The following is a 23,712-nucleotide window of genomic DNA, read 5'->3' on the forward strand; positions in this document are numbered from 1 at the left end:
GGCAGAGGTCATAAAAAAATAAACATTAAAAAAAGCATTTAAAAAAATAATAAAAAAAATAAAAACGAGAGTCCAACCACTGAAAACCAATATATATTTTCTGAAAAGACTAACTGAGCAACAAATGTCTGAACCCCTTTTGAATGGGAACTGGATTTTAAGAAATGGACAAGACACGCATGAGTAAGTTAAATAGGCTACAAACTACATACCTGGGTCGTTTCCTTAATAATAACTACAGATGAGGCTGGCACTGGGTAAGGTTTAAGAGGAGACTTGACAGTGGCTAAAATGAAGTCTGTGTGCCTCTCAATTACAGACTGCAAGTAATCTCCTTTGGGCTGCGACTGGTAGTAGATGGTGATGTCATCAGTGGGAACTAAATTTCCCTAGGAAAAAAGTATCAAGGTTAAGATGTCAAGTATATCAACTTACCATAAGAATTGTCAATAAATACTCTGATTAGAATTAAAGAGAGACAATTGCAGGTACTGTATTTGAAAACACAGAAGTCAATGTACCATTAACACATTAACTAACAGGCACTTAATGTAACACATCTATTAATCTGCTGTGCCCCAGATTAGGCATTAGATGGATAAATGAACTCATGTGAGTCATACACACACACTTCCAGACATTTGAGAACCACGATTCCATGCACAGCCATCCCACAGTTCGCCATCACGTGGATGGATATTTTAGTTGCTGCCTTAAAGGGACACTCTACTGCCCAAATCCCAATAAAGAAATACATCTATCTATATATCCCTGTTTTGTAGTGATACCGCAATGAAAACAAGCAAGGTTATATATAAAAACAGTTTGCAAAATCTGCAGATCTCGTCTGCAGTCTGTGCAAGTCCTTCCCTTCTAACCCTGCCCTAACTTTCTGTGTCTGTCTAATCACAGATTTCCCAATGCAGCTCAATTAGAAGACTTTGCAATGCAGGTGCACTGAGCAACTGCCTGACTCTTGAGTCTAGCTCCACTGAGCTAATCAAACCAGATTGGTTGCCTGACACCCATGGAGTGTAACAAAGCCAATTTATAAAATTGCACAATTCTATTAAAATTTGAACCTTCTGTTAAATGAAAAAAGGAATTGAGAGACAGATGACAGAATTATTATTATTTTTTTAAAAAAAATTTCAACTATCGTTAAAAAGGGTTTTCTCTCAATATATCCATTTGCTGGCAAAAATATATTTTATGCTCAAGCTAATGAGCATAAGGTATTTGGGGCGTGACAGATTTACTTTAACCTACTATAAAAGATACACTCCATTATTGATATTACTAAAGCTCAATGCTGTAAACTATAAAAGAGATTTGACAATTCTAGTGAGATCTGTCTACAATAGGTCTTTTTGCAAAATAAATATATTTCCCTTGACTGGGTTATGGCTGTTAATGGGTTAGAAAAGTTCAAATTTTAAGCAGCTTGAAGTGCCCCTACTTTGAACTTTTTCAAGTCTTGAAAATGCCATTGTGAGAAACAGCAATTATCTGATAGTGTAACTACAAGAGAAGCAATTATTCCAAACCAAATTACATTTTCATGAGTAGTTCAAGGTCTAATTTTCTTTAGAACACAATGAAGAGTATATGAACTCTGTCTGGGTCTCTAGTATGTAACCAAGGGTAATTTAGCTAGGAAGGAGCCATATGTAAACGTCAATAAGCCTGCTTCAGTTTGTCCAGGGCACAAAGAGTCCTCATTTATAAAAACATAACGCATGCTAAAAATGAACCATAATAGCCATGATCAACGCTGAATCAAAAGGATAGATCTGCAAACTTGTGGGAAATATCACGTTTTGGGTCAATGGCAGCAGAACAAATGTCCAACCTTTTTCCTTAGTTTCTGGATGCGGTTAATCACTTCTCTTGCAACACCTTCATCCACCATAGATTGGTCTGGTGTAACATCCAGTAGAACCAATACCTGTTGTGAGATAAGAAAGTTAAGGAGCATGAATGAAAAGGAAAAAAATGATTTCAATATATTGAAAAATACAATGGCACAATAGGAGAGCTTTTGTTCAACCTCTATACCAGATTTATGTGATAAGGATATCCGTTGTAAAAAAAAAAATCAAATCAGAATGTCAACAGCTAGAAATGTGTCATAGAGATTTCTATGAATAGATGGGGATGGGGGGAAACACAGCGTTCATCTTACAACATTCTCTGAATAAATGTCTACATCATATTACCTGGGCATCAGAATGAGCTTCAAACTGTGCATCACCTCCTGCCACCTGATCAAAGGTGTATAGTAAGCGGAGGTCCTCTTCATGAAGCTCCTGCCCTTCCACTAGTATTGTGCCTGTGGGTAACACAAGTACATTTTACTACACATATAAAAACAACATCTGTTTTCCAGTAAAATCATTCACACCTAGATATACCAGTACACAGACTTGGTGTACACGTACACGTACCTGTTTTCTGGAACTCTTCCAGCTGATCACTTTTAAGTTCCTTGATAGCAGACATGACAGATTTAAAAGCCCCTTTCAGACGTTTTCCAAGTACCATGTGGTCTGGTTCCGCCCTTAAACGGATCCCATATTTGTCCTTGTTGGTGGACACGGTTACTTGCCTTACATTCAGCTCCTGCAGAGTGAAGAAAGTACGCCGGACATTAGACCTTGGGGTGTTACAAGATCACCTTTAAACTAAATATTATTAATTTGGTGTCTCTGATCTGTACAGATCAGAAAGGCTGAAGTTATTCATCGTCCACCTATTAGTTTTAAATGAATGCAAAAAAAAATAAATAAATAAATAAAAACATGACAGCAAAGCTCTAAGATATACCTATAACAAATGAAAAATATACTTGTTGTGCTATAATTATCTTCCCTCTAACAATAAAAACATTAAATGTCATATCACTATTTATTTAAAGGAACAATCAGGCCCATGCACAAGTAAGTTGACATTTTTATGACATGGAATGGTTGTGGATGCTGGAACCCTTTTTCTACTCACCTCCACAATGTACTTCTCCAAGGACTTTATATCTGATAGGGCTTCTGGGTCCTGGTGGATGACAATCACTTCTTTCAATGGATACTGTGAAATAAAGAAGATTGGTTGCAAAATAGCTTTGAAATACATGGTGTGACACAAGCCTTTTATCTGCACGTGGCATAGTCACAGAGAAATGACCAAGAAGAAATAAGGCAAGATTACCTTGACTGGTAGGATCTTCCGGTCACGAATCACTCGCCCAAGCTCAATGACTGACTGCATGCGGGACACAGCACTCTCAATCTTCTTGTCAATCAAGTTCTCTCTTGATATAAAGAAAGAAAACATATAAGTGGAAGTTCTACACACATACAATTCAATATTGAGATTTAGCCTATGGAGCTAAATTGTTAAAGCAAGAGAATTGGGTTCATGGTCCAACAAATCCCAAGGTTGTCTCACATCATATAGCACAATTCAGTTACTGTGCATTGAGAAAATTTACCTGCCTGCAGGTAGCATGAGGTAATGAATGCTCTGCGTGTCCTTATCTTGCATTGAGGTTGGATCAATCAGTAGCCTTAGCTTTTGATACATCATTTCGGTGATGAATGGGGTGAAGGGGGCCTGAGTAAGTTATAGAAACCGAATAAGATTGTGTTAGCAAGACAACATGAAGACTAAGAACGAAGGTATTTCTAACGTCACTCAAAGTAAATTCAAAGTAAATTTCATATTTTAGGACAATATATTCAAATTGGAAAAATTCCTTAAGGTTAACTATGCTATTTCAGCCTAAAATTGTATTATCTGTTAAATCACAATTTTCAATAACTGACAACGTTCTTAACACAACAGAATTTAATTCCTCACCATTAACCTGCACATGGAGAATAGAATGCTGAACAATGTCTCCAATGCCATCATACAGTCTTCTGTGCCGTTCTCACCCTAAGGGAAGAAACCAAAGATAAGAATCTACGGCCAAAGATTGATGCCCACATCCACAAAGAGCTACATCAAGGCAACTAGTTATTCACCAAGTACAGGGAATAGACATTGTGTTCTGCAAGGTTTGTGTGTACCTATGTGCCAAACAAAAGACATCTTACCTTTAACCTTCTGCGATTCATCCTCACATACCAGTTTGTGAGCATGTCTACAAACTTTACAAGTCGAGGAACCACAGTGTACAATTTGTATCCTGAAAGAAAGAATCTCAATGAGATCTTGCAGGTCTTTTCACTTGGTTATCATTTTTTACTATCATAGGAAGACCTTGGTGAACTATACTCCACTTACCTGACATTTCAGACTTGAAAAACTGGATGAGTGATTGAGTGAAGGAAATAATCCATTTGTCCATGATGTTGCTGCTTGGCTTTGCAGTGTTCTCATTAAACAGGAACTGGATATTCTCTTCCTGAGGAGCAAAAACACAAGTTTTTACTTATACTTCCAAGGTGACTCCAAGCACCATGAAGTGCCTGGAGGCTGTCTGTATGTGCAGCGTTCACACAGCGAAATGCTGCACACACAGAGTTGAACTCCTTTGCTGCCACAGGTGTAACTCCACCTCTGGTAGTGTCTTTGTGAAATTAACAACCAGCCAGAACCAGTGCTCATGGCTGGATAATATCTGTTCTGTGCATATTGGACGTTTGACGTCTGCACACACAGAATGCAGGTGACATGCGTCCAATGGCGTCAAGCTCCCCCAGCCCCCACCCTCCACGTCTTCCCCTTAACCTGTCCTCCCTCCACAGTGAGGGGGAGAAACGTCAAAGGAGGAGGATCAGCCTGTGGCTAGAACTTAGCCTTGGCGATTGAAAACAGGTAAGTTTTTTGCTTTTTTGGAGTAACCCTTTAAAAATTATTGAACAAATATCACTCTTGCCATTTAGATTCCTCCTGCTGTTAGTAGGATACAGTCATTATGGGCTACATGAGTGGCTCTTAATCCCTAAACTAGTTCCACGCTATTTTAGTTGTACACTGAATGAAAAAGAAACATCATAGATTTCTGGTCCAGATCAGCTGCGACAACTGTTTCCAATAGCAGCACTACTAGGAGCAAATGTGTCTTTTATTTAGAACGATCTAAATAAAGATGTTTTAGAGAATTTATTATAGAAGATATAATATTAAAGTTGATTAATGGGCCACTGAACAGATTTGGAGAAGAAAGAACAGAGCTTAAGAATCTCTACTCTACATATTAAAAGCTGAACCAACATGCTTTGGTTATAATCATTTGTGCATAACAACTAAATATGAAGGCTATACAATATTCCTGTATCTAAAAGCACAAGTACATGGGGAAGGGGCAAACCTTGCAGAGCATGTAAGGAGAGCTTCTTATTCAGATTTTATGTATTGTTGCTATTAGTTGTACCTTGTGCAGCCTGTAAATATTTTGCATTAGAAAGCGGTAGGCATTGTACCACGGCAGGAAAACATCTTTCAACACATCTCGGACACCCTCTTCTTTAAAACGTAGGTTTTCTGCTCTTACCACAGGGGAATTAATAAGGTACAGTCTGGAGGGATAGAAGGAAAGTGATTATATTACTAACATGGCAGCTTGTATAGGTCATGAAAAGGAAACACCAAACAGCAGATAACCTGGTGCTCTTAGACAACGTGCCAGGGTTTTTCTGTCCACTGCAGATATATAAATTAACTCTTTGTCGGCTAGATTTCTTCACGTCCAGAATTTGATTAAGAATAGACATATTCTAAAGCGTAAACATGGCCATCGATGGGATTCACAATTTGATTAATTGCTTTACTTCAGTTCTGACAGTGCTTCTATAGCACTTAAACAGGTAAAAGTAATTTCTCTAACAAGTAAGAGATCTCAGTCAATATAGTCTCATTCTGGTCTACATGGTCTGCTTAGCAGATTAGGCCCTATCCAGCAGAAGTTTATAGAAAAAGTAGAATTCTGTTCATCTATAGGATGAAGGGAAATACAGTGTAAATGGATAACATTCATACCACATTGTGGACATACCCGGGTTCACTGTTTATTGCAATCAGCCATGGGTGGCCCGCACTCTGATCTTTCTCCTGAAAGTAGAGTGCTCAGGCCAAGTTGTGTGTCCAGAGTGCACACACCACTGGCACAAGGTGGACACACAAGGTGGACACAACTGACACAGTCAGCCTAGAATGGAGCCATTTCAGATGCCTAGTTGACTTCTCTGATGGGATATCTTAGAATGGCAGACATTTTTTACAAATCACTACAATTCTAAGTCACTCCTACAGCAATTCCCGGGGTGATATATACACCATCAGCTTTGTAAGTATGCAAAGTTGTGATGGTGCTTAGAGTGATTCTTTCCATTTTAACTTTTGCTTCTTTGATAGTGCTAAAATCCCTGCTACCACCTGAAAGTGAATCTTTAAATGCTGTTTTACACTCACCACTGCCTCGCAGCTAATCAGTATTAGTGACTATCAGCATAGTTGCCATCAGTCAGTGAAGTCCTCTCATTCTTTTTAATGCTTTGTTTTACCATTAAATAGATACAGGAGACCTAGTAAGGTGCCTCTCCTTTAATTCCACATAAAACCAAGTAACTCATTGCACGACGAAGTGAATCAATGTTGGAGACTTGGCTGTATACAAGCTCCACACTGCAGCCTGAAACACACCCCTGCTTGGGATAAAAGGCATGTATATATAATAGTACATGGCACTTTATCCACAAACTTAACTTTTTTTTATTCCAACTAGATTTAAGAGTGTCAGATGATCACAACAGATTATCTGAATCACCTGCTAAACAGTTAAATTTGACGCTCCAGTTTGCATAGTGACATCAACTTGTTCTGGGTTTTCCCCTAGAGTACAAGGCCAGTGGTGAGATCATAGCGAATACAGATTGCCCTTTAATGGCAGTGAGGAAAGCCCTGGTGTTGCCTGGAAGTATAAACTGCCACTCTCTGTATAAACAACTTTTGACTCTACAAGGTTAAGAAGTCTGATTTCTGACAAGACAAGCAAGGGGAAAGCTTAACAGAATACAGAACTTGGCCCGCAAAAATCAAACAAACAGCATGGAAAAGCCATCAAGAGTGAGCCTGCAGAGGGCAAGTGGGGTAATCGCTTGAAATATCAAGCACTTTGTTTAAAGTGTTATTATTTCATAACAAACAGTTTCTCATAGCTCACAGGAAAAAAGCAGAAGCAGGTATATGAACTCTTAGTTTTAACAGATCCTGCATGAACATCAATGTTAGAGATCTGCAATTTGCAGGCTATTAAAATACAATGATGTGCAGAGTAAAACAAAAATTCCAGCATTCTGACAGCTTAGAGAAGGGTAGGCAACCTTTGGCAATCCAAAGGTTGTGGACTACATTTCCCATAATGCTCTTATAGCCAAAATGTTGTTAAAGAATTAAGGGATTTGTAGTCCACAAAATCTAGCATGCCAAAGGTTGCCTATCCCCAGCTTAGATCATAATTCCAGAGGCTTCTGGGGCAAACTTCAGTCACGCGTACAAGCAAAGAGAACTCCCAAGCAGTTATCCCAATACAGAGACAACAAATGAGAAAGGAGTAGGCACAACCAAACCTCTAAAACTCCTCATACTACTTTTTCTTCTTGAGTGGCACTAACATTTGATATTGATATGCTACTGGGGGCTGATGCAATAAGTAGACATTATTAATAGGTCAGTGTTGTTCAGCTTCTTTTAATGTAATGATGCTATACTATAAAACATGTGGGATGTACAAGCAGGCGGTGAACCAAACACACTCAATGGCCACACAGAATACATACATAAAGACATCAAAATCACTTGCAGAGGACTGTGGATACTAACCGGAGTGCATCTGCTCCATAATTATGGATTACGTTCATTGGGTCTGGGTAATTTTTTTTGCTTTTGCTCATTTTCTGACCATCGCTGTTTGACAGGAGAGAGAGAAAGACAACCATAAATAAATAAAATAGTATCTATTACAGCATGTCAGACAAGATGCCCCTCTACTGAACTCTGCTATACCAGATAACCTGTAACAAAGAGTTTTTCTGAGAAGTTCAGGATGTATTTTCATGAAGAGGACTAGGTGTTGTGTTCATGATATTGAAACATGTAGCACAATATTAAAGTGATACTATAGTCACCAAAACAACCTTACTTTATAAGCAGTTTTGGTGTATAGCGAATGGAGTCTCACTGCTCAATTCTCTGCCTTTTAGGAGTTAAATAACTTGTGCTTCTGTTTATGCAGCACTAACCACACCTTCCCTGGCTTCATTTTCAATCAGATGTTAACTTGCTTTAGAGGTTTTTATGTCCTGCGCGGTAAATTTAATTTAATCACAGACAGGAGACTCTTGCAGGATCTAGCAAGAGCCAGAGAGAAGACATTCTAAATGAAACAGAATTTGCAATAAAGGAAGTCTAAACATTAAGATGACTCTTTACATAAAGTGTTTAGGAAGGCTGTGCAAGTCACATGCAGGGAGGTGTGACTAGGGCTGCATAAACAAAGTGATTTAACTCTAAATGGCAGAGAATAAAGCATTAATGCGTTTTGCTGAAGTTGTTTTGACTCCGTTTGTTTCCCATGAAGATGATCTTTCCACTCTAAAAAGTTTTTAACCCTTTCTCTCCCTACAACAGGTTTTGTAGGTCAAAGTCATGGGGATTCTTTGCAAGCTGCAAAACCATCATGCAATGTCTTGTACAGTAGATGTGCTTGGTGCAGATGGACTTACTGTATATTGGCACCATGCTCACTAAGGATATTTATGTGGTGGCATATTTAAGAAGTGTAATATACATATAGAAAAAGTAGAATTACAAATACAAAAGGACACCCGCTATATAAGCAACAGTGATTGTCAGAGTAAATACATTACAGAACGTAATTACATTCAGAGGGCTCTTTGTCATCATTAACCAGAAAGCACCATGTAAAATTAAATCAAACCCTTCTACTGGAAGGAATAATCTGTGGCAATTGTTCTCATGCATGGTTAAGAACTGGAAAAAAAAACAGAAAAACTTGATAGAATTTGGTAGTGCAGAACTTAGTGACACTTGGTGTTATGTATACTATCTAATGCCACATTTATTAAACAAATAAAGACAAAAACACGTCTAAGAAATCTTATGATACTAAATCTGTGGTAGTTTTTATTTAAATATGCAGACAACCCCTCGTGCCAATCCACAGAAGGGTGTAAGCATTAGCTGTTTAAATGTAACTCTGTTTAGTATCATGATTAGCATAGCTGCAGCCAATCGCACATTAGATTACAGCTTAAAGGACCACTCCACCCACAAAGCACGTCAGCTTGCTGAAGGGCTTTATGGGTGAGGACTATCACATTTGAAAGGCACCTTATAAAAGTGCTTGTATCTATGAGAAATCAACACTTTATTATTTTCGAAACACTGCTCTGGTTGTCAAAAAGCCAGAGAGGTTAACTTCCTGTTTCTCCCCTGAGCTAACACAAGTGACAGGTATGCTCTACATAAACACGCCCGTTTCTGCCCGCATGCCTTTCCGCCGACTTCAGATCAGACGAGCTTTCTTTTTGAAAGCTGTGCAGTGTGCGGGATACATTCAGTGGCTTCTCAATGGTTATTTCCTCACGAACAGACTTAAAGTCTCTTCCAGGGGAAAAGGGTGAGGACCTGCAAAGCCTGCAGTTCAAAATAAATGCAATTATTGAAAGTTATTTAAATATATATTCCCAATGAATACACACATGAATGGAAAAATGCATGCATTAATTGGGGTTATATCTACTAAATAGACTTTTTAAAAGATTTTAAGTGTGGAGTGGTCTTTTAACATTAAACTCTAAAGACATCCCATTTAACAACTGAAAAATCACAGCTGCTGGCAAATAAGGATGCATTCCGATTTCAGAGCTCCAATTACCAGACATTAGAAGCAAAACGGCATTAATCCTTCCCAGACACCTTGAAGCTTTCGCTATGCATACAATTGTTAAGTTTACAAAGCCCCATCAGAAAAGAATAAAGTATTTACCTGGCCAGGACCAGACCATTCACTATGACATTCTTGAATGGTGGCTGGCCAAACAGAGCTGTGGAAAGCACCAGAAGTGTGTAGAACCTAACATGGAGTCACGGAGAGAAAGAGAGAGAAGGAGAAAAAAAAAAAGGTTAATCTTAACAGAATTACATTTACATTTTATTATAGTGCATTGGCCTTGCATTACTGATTTTTGAGCTGAAACCTAGGAAAGGAATCTGCCCGTTTCCAAAATATTTGGATTTTTGTACTTACCATCCTCTAGTTTGGTCAATTCCCTCAGCAATAAAGTCAGCAGGAAAACTGTCTTCAAACTCCCTTCTGTTCTCAAAAGGGTAGTGTACCTGGGCATAGGGCATGCTGCCACTCTCAAACCAGCAGTCAAAGACTTCATTAACACGTCGCAGTGGGCTCTTCCCACGCCGTGAGGGGATAGTGATACAGTCCACACTGAAGTAGATGAGGAGGAGGAGGAAACCAATTACCAATAGAGAAACCTCTGTTATAATACAAATTAAAGCGGCTGGCCTGATTTACGCTTAAAAAGGAACTCTCATAACCCAAAATTAAGGATGTGAAAATCAGTAAAAAATAAATGGTCTTTTTAGCCAAGTGCACTGAATAAAATAAACTGTATGCTATGCACCTTACAAACGGAACATTTAAATACTTGGAACAATCTTTAAAAGAAAAATCTATTTAGCTACAAGTCTCAGAGTCTCACCTTTCCCGATGTAAATCTGTCACTTTCACGCCACTCAGCTCTTCTAACTCGGCTATAGAGCCCACACAGACAACCTGCAGGAAACACAGATGCATTTAAACATAAGTGGAAGACTATGGCAATATAGTCAAGCAATATTAAATGGAAAAAAAGAAATTACTTTTTAAACAGCTGTTATAGCAATAGGATTTGTTACTTAAAGCTCACAAAAACATTAATGGAGGTGTCTGTACTAAAGAATTTTTTCCCCCTCTTTTCCTTTCACAGACCAACCTCTTCATAGTCCTCGCTAACCCACAATGGAATGGGTGTCCCCCAGTACCGGTTCCTGGATATAGCCCAGTCTCTTGCATCCTTCAACCAATTACCAAACCTCTTCTCCCTCACAAATTCAGGTACCCTGATGAAAAAAAAAAAAAAAGTACAATTTGTAATTGTGAGACAAGGCTGTTTTACAATATCAAACTTTTTCACAAATGATAAATAAATTGGGGAAAAAGGAGAATATAATATGTAGAATATTTAAGGCAAATTCTGCTTGATCATATTATGCCCCGTTTTCAAAATCATCAGACTACACATAAAGGGGGAAAAAAATCTTAACGGGACACTCTAGTCACCAGAACAACTACAGCTTATTGGATTTGTTCTGGTGAGTAGAATCATTACCTTCAGGCTTTTTGCTGTAAACACTGTCTTTTCAGAGAAAATGTAGTGTTTACATTACAACCTAGTGATAACTCCACTAGCCACTCCCTAGAGCTGCTTCCTATCTCATTCTTGCCTAGTTTGCATCACCACATTCAGACACTGAACTTTCCTCATAGAGATTCATTGATTCGATTCATCTCTATGAGGAAATGCTGATTGGCCAGGGCTGTGTTTGAATTGTGCTGGCTCTGCCCCTATCTGCCTCCTTCACAGTCTTCACAGTCTTCACAGTCTTAGCACTGTGATTGGCTCAGAACAACACTTCTGATGATGTCAGCAGACAGCTTGCAGGTCTGAGGCAGACAGGGGCAGAGCGGGCAGCTGCAGGCTTGAATACAAGTAAGATTTTACAATATTTAGGGAGGCAAGAGAGGGCCAGGAAGGCTAGATGGTGGCTTTAACACTATAGGGTCAGAAATATATGTTTGTATATTATAAATATATATTGTAAACATATGTATAGTGCTACTTTAATTTTTCATTGCAATATATAACTGTGATCAAAAAGTACAAATTTGAGTTAATGTATGGGCTAAATAATATTGAAAATGGTCATTATAGATTTCTTATATTTCATGCATTCCATGTATTTACATCTGATTTTAAAATCTTTGAGACATATAAAGCAACTGTTTCCAACTGTCTCCATTTCTTCCTCGACCCCCATACAGTCAGTAATCCAGTCATGTCCTTTTCTCACACATGGAGCATTAAATAGGATCTTTCTTTAGGAGACATATTTATGACATTTACATTCCACGCTTTGAGGGTCTCTGTAAATGGGTAAAAAACACTTAGGGGTTGGATCAGCAAAGAGACAACCAAGTTGAAAGTGTTAAGGGAGAAGAAGTTATGAAAGTGGGAAAGGGGGGTAAGGGCTGCGCTAGAAACTAAAACACAATAATAATAACAGTAAAAACCAGACCAAATGGTCACAATGAATAGGTAGCAACAAAATAGGTCTATAAAAAATTGAATAAAAGAGTCCTTCCAAGTGGTAAAAATATTGGATAAAAATAAATAAATGAAACGTTTCACTGATATAGCTGGATGGGATATGTGTACAGTCCTCAGGAGTTGATCCGTCCGGGTTGTAAAATAATCCGTATATGTGAAGAAAATTGGAAACACGACAAACTGCCAATGGTGAAGTATTGCGGATCCAAGGATAAAATAAATAAAAGGAAAAGAGGATAATACACTCACATTTGGAGGAGCTTGGACCAGCTCTAGGATGAAGGGCGTTTAGCGGTATAATCCCCGCTACAGGATATACTGGAAAGGTGCGTCCGTCAATCCGACCTTGGTTTTGCCGTACTCCAAAATATATAAAAACAGCAATAGTGCTCTCAATTGGAAAAGTATATTTAAAATAAATAAAACAAAATATACTTACAAGTATAGAGCAGAAAGTACTGCTCTATTGGTACAGCGCTGGTGGAATGATCCCCACCTAGGATTTCTTGACTCAGGATACAAGGTACTACCATTTTGATAAAGCCTTATAGGTGAAACGTGTTAATGGTTTTAAATTGTGTATTTTAAACAATAAACGTTTTTCTTGGTTACCTTTTTTATAGGACCAATCCTTATTTTATATGCACTCTTTTATTTACTGTTCCTGGCATTTTTTATTTGTATCCTGAGTCAAGAAATCCTAGGTGGGATTATTTTACAACCTGGACAGATCAAGTGAGATGTTTCATTTATTTATTTTTATCCAATATTTTTACCACTTGGAAGGACTCTTTTATTCAATTTTATAGAGACTTTTTATAGAACTATTTTGTTGTTACCTATTTATTGTGACCATTTGGTCTGGTTTTTACTGTTATTATTATTGTGTTTTAGTTTCTAGCGCAGCCTTTACCCCCCTTTCCCACTTTCAGTCTGTTTCATTAGAGTCTTGAGGGATTCCCTAATTAGGGTTGCTGCTTATATTTCTGTTATCCAGCGCAGACTCTTCCCCCCTGTTTTTAGAAGAAGTTATGAAGCTGAATAATTGTGTTCCTAATTCAAATATTTCTAACTAAATATGTTAATTTGATTGAATACAAATTTTGAAAGAAAAAAACCAAAAAACTTCCTTTTCACTAGGTTAAATTGACAAAAGAGGCTTTAATACCACATCAAGAAGAGGAATACGCTCTCGAATTAAGGGGAATTATGGAGCCATATATCACTGATTTAACGGTCACTTGTCCCATATAACTCAAAGATTTCTATTTAGGTCAGAATCCCAAACAGCAAAGAGCGCTAGCAGAGCCATGTTTATACAAAGTTCTCCCTTCTCACTTTTAATGTCAGATTGTTGAACTAGTTACAAAACTAATTAGGAAACCAATTACGCTGAGGTGTCGTTTGCCTGGCAAAGAAGCCCAATTTCCACAGGGCAGAAATAGAATGTCCCCCCAGCAAGGGAAAGAAAATGGGTTATTAATACATCTGAAAGAAAGCAGAACAGGCCATACTCCTCCTCAGTTCTATTATTACAATGCTGTTCTTATTCCCTCAGGTTAATCTGGGATGAAAGGCAGTGGCCTCTTTTGCGGGTGCCAGTGCAAGGAACCCCAGGGAAAACAAAACATGAAACCCTAATTAGATTCATTAATTCAACTCCCTCACTCGCTCCAAGGCACAGAGGACAAAATGTCCGAAGGCAGGCAGGTAATCCATGGTAAGAAGGATATTCAAAGCCAGAGAGCTTTGCTTTGCTGTCCTTCAGTTATAAACAGCTAACACCTTACACAGCACTACAGAGTGCTAGTAAATAATACTGTGACATACTAAAGAGGAGTAGAAATCACAATGAAATCTAATAGGGATCAGAGTTTAATATTGCAAAGGAATAGAAAGATTGGGTCGCAGGGTGTGCAATTCTGTAATTTAGGATACAGAATGATTAAGCATGTTTTACGAGGAAACAATGCCATCGAGGTGTTCTGGAAACTTTATAAAATTGCAAATGAATGTCTCCGGATTATTTCCCATGAGTTATGTATCCTTCATGTTACATGATTTTATTTTGAAATTAGGAATAAAACAAACAAACAAACAAACAAAAAAAACGGGCAGCACTGGGACATACATGCCCAAGGTTAGTGGGAGTTACACTCCAAAGCAGCACTCATCCATTAATGATGTGAGTGAGAGAGAGTCACAATGTCGCACCAGCTACACTACCACCAACAGGCCCACGAAAGGAGAGGGGGTGACTTAATAACAGCACAGAGTTTCATTTTTAGTGTTTGTATTTGCTCCTGAATTACACAGTCATGTTACTGTGCGGACGCACATGTTTACCGTATTAAGGGTAAATATGTGCATAGGAGTTAATAAACAATACCCCTACTTGTTTCATTATATATGTTGCCCTTTAGCTGAAAAGAGTAATGTGAATTGTTAGTGTAGGACTCTTCTAAGAGGTTTTGCCTTGACATGGCAGATGAGCTTATACTTTAATGGCCGTTGGAGTGATACTAAAAAATAAACAAGTTATTTAAATGTACATAAGGATTCGGGATAGTGCGCATATAATTTATGGGAGGTTTTAAATTAAAAGAACTATAGTGTCAGGAATACTAATGTCTTTTCCTGACACTATAGCAGGGGAAAAAAAAAAAGTGGTCTCATCGCCGCTGGCCCCGTCCCTGCTCCGCCTCCTTGGCCGAGATCATCAAAATTGTTGATTTCAGCCATTCCAATGCTTTACCATTGGAAAGCATTGGGAGGCTATTGCACGTGCAGGGCAAAACTAGCACTGCACCAATCAGCATCACCTTATAGAGATGCATTTAATCAATGCATCGATATAGGGAGCATCTAGCGTCTCCATGAACAGCCTGGAGACCCTTAACGTCAGTGCTGCACACTCTGCAGCACTGACCCGGGAACCACCTCTAGTGGCAGTCTGAGGAGTGGTCACTAGACGTGTTCCAACGCTATAAGGTAAACACTTCCCTTTTCTCTGATAAGACAGTGTTTACTGCAAAAAGCCTGCAGGGACAGGCAGTAGACACCAGAACAACTACATTAAGCTTTAGTTGTTCTGGTGACTGCAGTGCCCCTTTAAGAAAAGCAGCTACAGCTTAACCCTCACAATCTTTTCAAGAGGCATTTTATTTTACACATTATATATTATATATTTTGTAGACTTGTCCTTAATACAGCCGCTCTTCTGTTACAGGGAAAGAGTTAGGGAGACAGACAGTATGATTTTCTTCAGCTTTTCTCCCAAGACAGCATTGGCTGAATTAATGGCGGCAGTTGCAAATAGCAACTTCTGGAGAGTAGTGTAACTCCCACAAATCTTGGACATGTCAGGTTGTGCATGTCCCAGGACTGTAATGAGAGTCAGGTTTCAAACTGGGAGGGATAGATGGATGGATGAATGAATGTTAAAAAAAAAAAAAAAAAAAATTTTTTACCGGTTTTCTCAGTTATATCAGCAATTTATTCCAAAATAAAGGACATAAAGTACAAAATAAAAGTCCTGATATACAAGTCAAAAAAAAAAAAAATATATATATATATATATATATATATATACACACACAGTCTATAATTTATCTTAGGACTGTATGTAAATCAGATTGTTTTAGGGAACTTTAAAGTGATAGTAAGTGGTTGTACCATGAAGATGAGCATATGACCATATAAGCTTTTAGTTTGATTGCCAGCTACTCTAATACCAGTAAATATTATGGGTGTTCTGTACTGCCTCCAGAAATAGTACTAGGGTCACAAGCAGGAGCAGCTACACAGAACGACTCTCCCATGTCCAGTTCTTAATGGTAACTGGGACTGGAAAACCTCAAGGGACAGAGACGTGCAAAGGGAACGAAGTACAAAGCACATAACCAAGCACTAAATAAATGTTAATATTAACAAGAGAATATTTTTGACATTTTTACAGTAAAAGTAATTATTGCATTATTGAAAATTAAAAAGGTAAAAGTAGTTAACAGTTATAAAGTGTCCTTCTTACCAGTAGCACTGACTGTTGTTTTGAAGCAATTTTTCAACCATGTGCTCAACTCTTACAAACCAGCTCGGGACAGCTTTGTAAATGAGAGGAGTTTCTGATCTGAAAAGGGAACACCGTTTTTATTAGTTTAATGACTGCCAATAGGCATATAGAGTGTTGCAGCACAGACTTTATAAAACCGAGATATAAACAGATACACAAGTATACACAGCAGATAAGGCATGACTCCAATAACCCTCTGTCGTGTACTGACAAATTGACCAGATTTAAAAAATATATTTTTTTAAACAAGACATCTCGTTGGGAGGCTGGGAGCTCAATAGGTCCTGTTGCCAGTGGGCTGGAATAGAGTTCTGAGCTGCCTGAATCACATGTGCCGAGGGTACAACTAGCCCCCGGTATATAAACGCTGACGAACCATTATGGGTGGTGTTTCAAGCTGATACACTGCACATACATACTGTGACCACCATGACCACTTCAAATCACTGAAGTGGTCATGGTCCTTAGAGTAACCCTTTAACATGTTTGGGGAACATAATTGGGCTTAACAATCTTGATTAAAAATGTGCCAATTTTACCTGCCGCCATGACAGATTTCTGTGAGTGCTTGTTACTATGCGCAAGGCAGCAATGTAAAGCACTCATCAGAGCACGCCTATATGTTATTCCGCAATGACTTTATAAAAGTTTATAAAACACAGTGTGGCTTGTTCACAAAACATTGAACTGTAGTAAGCTGCAAATTTTATTTAAAGGCCGATATGGAAAAATTCTCCAACATTAACCATAGTCCCAGCGGTCTATTTAAACAAGACACTCCTTGCACCATAACAACTTAATTAGGAAAAGGTATGTTTCACTCACCTGAAGGGGTCCCTCGTGGCTGTCGCCTTGTCCATACAGAGGGTCCTCTTCATCTCCTGGTGCTTCATCTGCCAGGAGCCAACATCAGGGCTGTACTCTTGCGCACCACAGGAGCCTCCATAGACAATATATTTTTCCTCACAGCCGTCACTAATGATGGCTTGAGAAAATGACAACATTTAAATGCAGTAGTTCCGCCTTTTGTCAGGAATTGGAAAAATGCTTCAGAAAAGGAGTCTTACTTTGTCTTATGACTACTTTACTTTGACTGCATTGGGATTTTAGTGAAATTCCAACACAGTGAATGTGCAATGTTTTTTTTGTAAAGCTTTGCTTTGTCCTGGACTGGTTTATGATATAATTTTCAAAACATAACGTGATTTTTAAAGTTGTATTCGATGGCATACATTCCAGAGCAGTTTCCATTTAAAGCAACCATAAACTGTAATTGGTGGTGGGGGTTAAGCAACTACACATCTACACATGACATGCCTGCTAACATTTTAAAAACAGTGACACAGAACCAGGTGGTACGAGCATTTTTGTTTGAGTCATCATTCTCTGTCTATTCAAGCAGCTAGATTTGCTGAATTCTGTCAGTCGCATCTATATTCTCATACATGATAAACTACAAAATAGGGTACGATGGAAGACGGATAATTAGATTAGTTGCTTTGCCTTTGTTCATCAAGATACTCTCATCCATCTGTTTTATAGGGATATTCTATCATCATAATTACTAAACGGTACTGTAGAGCTTATGGTGCCTGGAGTTCCCTGGAGCCTTCCCAATGTAAGCTGTCAAATCAGTTACAAATGGTTTCACACCTACCTGGCTCTGTCAAGCGTTTATGGTCCCTTAGTTGCATAGATATGCAAAAGTGGAAGTTTATACTTCCATGTTGGCTATATCAACTTTTAAACACATTTGTTGGATGCTTCAGAATGCTTTAAAGGGACACTCCAGGCACCCAGACCACTTCTGCTCATTGGAGTGGTCTGGGTGCCAACTCCCACTATTCTTCACCCTGCAAGTGTAATTATTGCAGTTTTTTTATAAACTGCAATAATTACCTTGCAGGGTTAACTCGTCCACTAGTGGCTGTCTAGTAGACAGCCACTAGAGGTCACTTCCTGACACATAGCACAGATTATCTGTGCTAGAGCGTCGCTGGACGTCCTCACGCTGTGTGAGGACCTCCAGCGTCGCTCATTTCCTCATAGGAAAGCATTGAAAATCTTTTTCAATGCTTTCCTATGGGGAGGTCTCCTCGGCCGGTGGGTGGGATCAGTCTCGCCCACCGGCCGGCGGAGACAGTAGGAGGAGCGGCGCGGAGGAGGAGACAGCGACGAGGGACATCGTCGCTGCCTCAGGTAAGTGACTGAAGGGGTTTTCATCCCTTCAGCAACTGGGGAGTGGGAGGTGGGAGGGAGAGGGTACCTCCAGTGCCAGGAAAACGGATTGTTTTCCTTTCACTGGAGTTTTCCTTTAATAAAAATGTCTACGGGTCAGGATCTCATTAACAAAACTCACATTTGTGTTCAATGAGGCAGCTCAATACTCCACAGACACAAAGTGGTTAATACACTAGATAAGGAGATATGAAGAAATAAACAGCAAATTGCAAATTGTAGGTGAAGATAACCGAATTGGAACAAATTTCTCCAACAAGCTATATTGGGACTAAAACCTACAAATTGCTTGTCTTTTCTCCACTACTTACAGTTTATTAAATAAGCCAATGCACGGGTCATTTATATAGAATACGTGATTAGTTACATCATACCACAGTACAGCTCTCTCTCACCTCCAGCAGAATGGGTAGTTGTGCTTGTATGTACTGCTATGCACAAGGCGCCCACGCTCCTTTAGTAACTTTATAATGTTCTTATCTGCATCCTGTAAATTAACACAGGTTATTAAGTAAATGCAATTTCTTGAAATTTGCAAACAGAAAAAAAATATGATGAGGGAACAAATAAAAAAAAAATAGTAATATCAAATAGTCACGGAGATGTAGTAATGCTTCTTAGAAAGGTAGGGGGTTTGATTATTGGACGGAATTGAAAGCTTAGAGGGGGAATATAAAATGAGCACAAATCAACAGAAGAAAAGCCACAGGACGCTGCCATATGGCATCGGTTTTAAGCTTTCAATGCCAGCGTGTAACCACTTAAAAAAAAAAAAAAAAACAGAAAAAATCCAACCTTGACATATTGTCCTGCAAAGTCAGTCACTTCCTGTGTGAAACAGCCAGACGCATCAACAGGACACACTGGCACAGAATCCTTCTGTATGATATTAAAGTCCATACAGACCCTGTAATCATCCTGAAAGAGAGAGAATGGGCAAGTTAGAACTCTTTAGCATAGTTAGATCTTAGCATAGACATATACTCATTATAGGGAGATGTTCAGTTAAAGGGGGGGAACAAAATTGAAAATAAAAACCCTAACATAAATTACTGCCACCTCCTAAGGACTAGTAGAGACTTGTGATTCTACAGCATCAATTAACGAGGAACACATTTTTGACCCAATGGAATGGGCAGTAAATATCACCTCTACGGGAGTTCCCTTTCACAGTCATAAACTGTATATGCTTAGACAGTCATATCCTAATCTCATGCCTCTCTCACACATGGTTCAAGCCTTTCACTGGTTCCCAAGGTGAATATGTTCCTCAGCTAGCCAATACATCTTGGCTGGATTCCTACTGATGATGTGCGGTTAATTTATATATAATAGATACCAATTTGGCCTTAACCCCTTAAGGACACATGACATGTGTGACATGTCCTGATTCCATTTTATTCCGGAAGTTTGGTCCTTAAGGGGTTAAAGACTATCTTCCAAGTACTGAATGTTCTGAAAGAAAGCAGACAGAATATCAGCGACTAATATGATACTAATGCTACACTGGTGCCACCTTGTGGAGATAAAATGAATCACAAATTGTAATAATGTATTAATGTTGCAAATCTTTAATACTTACAGCTCCAAAGTATGGAGACTGGTGTACAACCCCTGTGCCTTCTTCAGACTTTACATAATTATCTGTCAGAACTGTAAAGGCCCCTCTATCTGCAGCCTGAGAATGAGACAAGAAGACAATGTAATGTGAATTGCTTAACGTGGCAATAAAAGATTTATTTTAGAAAGAGTTGAGAAATAAATGTTCAAAGCAACAGGAGGAAAAAAAAAAAAGTATTAAACACACTTATGTTTGTTTGTGTATGTATACCTTTTTAAAGTATTCAAACAATGGCTTGTACTGCTTTCCTTTCAGAGCCTTTCCAGGAAATCTGTTCAATACAAAATAATAATAATACATTTCAATACAATATAAATCAATGGCTTCATTCATTTGGGGTTTGAAACACTATTTTCAGCATATGCGGTTTTCTCCCACTTATAAATTATTTCCAGGTATTTGTTTGTTAACAGTCATTATTTTAAGCAATTAAAATTATGTCACTAGTCTTTACATCACACCCATTTAGCTGAGGGTGGGGGTTAAAGGACCACTCTAGGCACCCAGACCACTTCAGCTTAATGAAGTGGTCTGGGTGCCAGGTCCAGCTAGGGTTAACCCATTTTTTTTATAAACATAGCAGTTTCAGATAAACTGCTATGTTTATAAATGGGTTAATCCAGCCCTCAAAGCCTTTAGTGGCTGTCTCATTGACAGCCGCTAGAGGCGCTTGCGTGATTCTCACTGTGAAAATCACAGTGAGAACACGCAAGCGTCCATAGGAAAGCATTGACAATGCTTTCCTATGAGACCGGCTGAATGCGCGCGCAGCTCTTGCCGCGCGTGCGCATCCAGCATAATGGGAGGAGAGGAGGAGGATCGGAGGAGAAGAGCTCCCCGCCCGGCGCTGGAGAAAGGTAAGTTTTAACCCCTTTCCTCTCCCCAGAGCCCGGCGGGAGGGGGAACCTGAGGGTGGGGGCACCCTCAGGGCACTATAGTGCCAGGAAAACTAGTATGTTTTCCTGGCACTATAGTGGTCCTTTAAGTGTGCGATTAAAAATCTTATATATATATGTCTGTCTTAATTGTATGGGTTTGCAGTCTTTGTTACTGGATCCCTACCTCACCCAGCTTGAATTAAAAATGGTTTCATTTTCAATCAGATGTTAAATTGCTTTCGATGGTTTAATCCGCTGCTCTATAAATGTAACTTTAATCACACACATGGTCTAGAAGGATATTACTGAGAACGAGCAGGAAATGAAAAAATATAAATGAAATAGAATGTGCAATAAAGGAAGTTTAAACATTAGATCTCTCTTCACAGGAAGTGTTTAGGAAGGCTGTTCAAGTCACATGCTGGAAGGCGTGACTAGGGCAGTATAAACAAAGTGATTTAACTCTTAAATGGACGTGAATTGAGCAGTGAGACTGCAGGGGCATGATCTATACACCATAACTGCTTCATTAAGCTGATGTTGTGTTGGTAACTATAGTGTATCTTTTATACTGTTTATGACGAAAAAATAAATATATATAATGATTGATAGCATTCATTTAAAAACAAATATAACCGTCTTTCAAAATATAAAACATTGTAATATTATTGTTACATTCTTTGCAGGTGAAAGGGTACTCTAAGAACAATAACTACTATAACCCAGGCTGTAGTGGTTATGGTACCAGCATGTCCCTTTCGCTTTCCCGTCATTCAAGTGATTTGACACAAACCAAGAGTCTCTGAAGTGTCTATGGCCCATTACATGTTACAGCTGCACATTGGTAATATACATTTCACTTCAATTTAGATAGTATTCAAAGGCTCAGTGTGATGAATAGGGGGAGACTATAATTGACAGGACATCGGAGCTTCAAGATGAGAAAATGTAATTTCTGCATTGTAAGTGCAACTGCAATGGTGGCAGGATATGGGTGCAAATGAGTCGGAATTTTTGTCAAACCAATCCAAAAAAGTATAAGAAACCCACTGACCACATATGAATACCATCTTTCACTCATTTGTTTCGTTATAAAGATAACTTAAACCATTAGTATATCAGATTGATCCAACTGGGTAGTCTAGAACACCAAGATATCAACTAAAAAGGCCTTTTAAATAGGACTTAAACTTCCCCCAATCTTGAAGGTAGGATGCATGTAGCAATATACACTAAATAGTATCAAGAACCCCGAGGGATGATTTATATACGGCCTTCCTGTTACGTCTTCTTAGGTTTGTTTTGTCACACAATTATTTTTTGTTTAACAACTATTTCTACCACCAGGTGAGGGGTACTGCTATGGGGACGGCTTGTGCCCCCTCATATGCAAACCTTCACCTGGGTTGGTGGGAACAACAGATACGCAACACTGATGCGCTAAGTGAATACCTACCTAAGGTTCTGTGGGGGGGGGCGATACATCGACGACATCTTGATTGTCTGGCAAGGTACCCCCCGAGAATTCTCAGACATGGTAACTCTTCTTAACCAAAACAACGAGAATCTTCATTTTACGTCTGAATTCGGGGGCCGGTCTATAAATTTCCTTGATGTCACTGTTAGCATTAGTGAAGATGGTACACTTCACTCTACGCTTTTTAGGAAGGCTACAGCAACTAACTCCCTTCTACACTGGACTAGCCACCACCCTCGACCTCTCAAGGAGGGTATACTGACTGGTCAATATCTCCGGCTTCGGAGGAATTGCAGTGACACCCAGGATTTTATAATACAAGCAAAACAACTTAGGCAATACTTCAAAGAGAAGGGCTACCCGAACCGCTGCTTAAAAAGAGCGTATAAAAGAGCACTCCAGACTGAGAGGAGTGATCTATTGTGTGACAGTCCTAAGAAGAACACTAAGCAGGACACAGGCATGATCCACATGATTGCAACATTCGATGTGGGGTGGCCAGAAGTACGGAAGTCACTTGAAAGATTCTGGCCCATCCTTTTGAATGACGCACATCTTAGGGACACTCTAAGTCCACACGTCAATATTACAGCTAGACGTGGACGTAATATTCGAGACCTCTTGGTCCCCAGTCACTTTTCCACCAAACCACAACCACGTGCCACTTGGCTGGGTACTCCTCCAACAGGCACCTATAGCTGTGGTAGATGTGTAGCCTGTAAGTTCATCTTGAAAGGCTCCAAAACTGTGAATGATAGCAAAGGACAGGGTTCCTTTACGATTAAAAGCTTCTTCAACTGCAACACTAAAAGGCCTTGTATACCTACTATCATGTACATGTGGACAGAAATATGTAGGGAAGACCTTTAGGGCTTTCAAAGACAGAATCATGAAGCATGTGAGATCTCCTAAGAACCGCCACGAGACCCCTATCTCGAGACATTTGAGAGAACACCATCAGGGGAATTCTAATAACCTCAGGTTCTGTGGACTGGAGTTGGTCAAAAGAACCCAGA

General features: G+C 39.0%; 1 protein-coding gene across 1 annotated transcript in view; it reads right to left on the reverse strand.

The window, feature by feature from the left end:
* Positions 1-23,712, reverse strand: part of IARS1 (isoleucyl-tRNA synthetase 1) — a 60,488-nt gene that overhangs the window by 7,620 nt on the left and 29,156 nt on the right. Inside the window, exons 9-29 of the mRNA XM_063426471.1 lie at positions 20,552-20,612; positions 20,303-20,398; positions 19,516-19,638; positions 19,116-19,207; positions 16,441-16,539; positions 11,016-11,142; positions 10,743-10,816; positions 10,274-10,468; positions 10,013-10,099; positions 7,825-7,908; positions 5,378-5,522; positions 4,285-4,405; positions 4,095-4,186; positions 3,856-3,933; positions 3,488-3,609; positions 3,205-3,307; positions 3,001-3,084; positions 2,448-2,622; positions 2,220-2,332; positions 1,853-1,948; positions 213-389 (exon numbers count right to left, since the gene is read on the reverse strand). Of these exons, the coding sequence (XP_063282541.1) occupies positions 213-389; positions 1,853-1,948; positions 2,220-2,332; positions 2,448-2,622; positions 3,001-3,084; positions 3,205-3,307; positions 3,488-3,609; positions 3,856-3,933; positions 4,095-4,186; positions 4,285-4,405; positions 5,378-5,522; positions 7,825-7,908; positions 10,013-10,099; positions 10,274-10,468; positions 10,743-10,816; positions 11,016-11,142; positions 16,441-16,539; positions 19,116-19,207; positions 19,516-19,638; positions 20,303-20,398; positions 20,552-20,612 (2,344 nt within the window). The remainder of the gene's footprint in view (positions 1-212; positions 390-1,852; positions 1,949-2,219; positions 2,333-2,447; positions 2,623-3,000; positions 3,085-3,204; positions 3,308-3,487; positions 3,610-3,855; positions 3,934-4,094; positions 4,187-4,284; positions 4,406-5,377; positions 5,523-7,824; positions 7,909-10,012; positions 10,100-10,273; positions 10,469-10,742; positions 10,817-11,015; positions 11,143-16,440; positions 16,540-19,115; positions 19,208-19,515; positions 19,639-20,302; positions 20,399-20,551; positions 20,613-23,712) is intronic.

Source organism: Pelobates fuscus, chromosome 7 (assembly GCF_036172605.1).
Source record: "Pelobates fuscus isolate aPelFus1 chromosome 7, aPelFus1.pri, whole genome shotgun sequence".
In the NCBI taxonomy this organism is placed as follows: domain Eukaryota; kingdom Metazoa; phylum Chordata; class Amphibia; order Anura; family Pelobatidae; genus Pelobates; species Pelobates fuscus.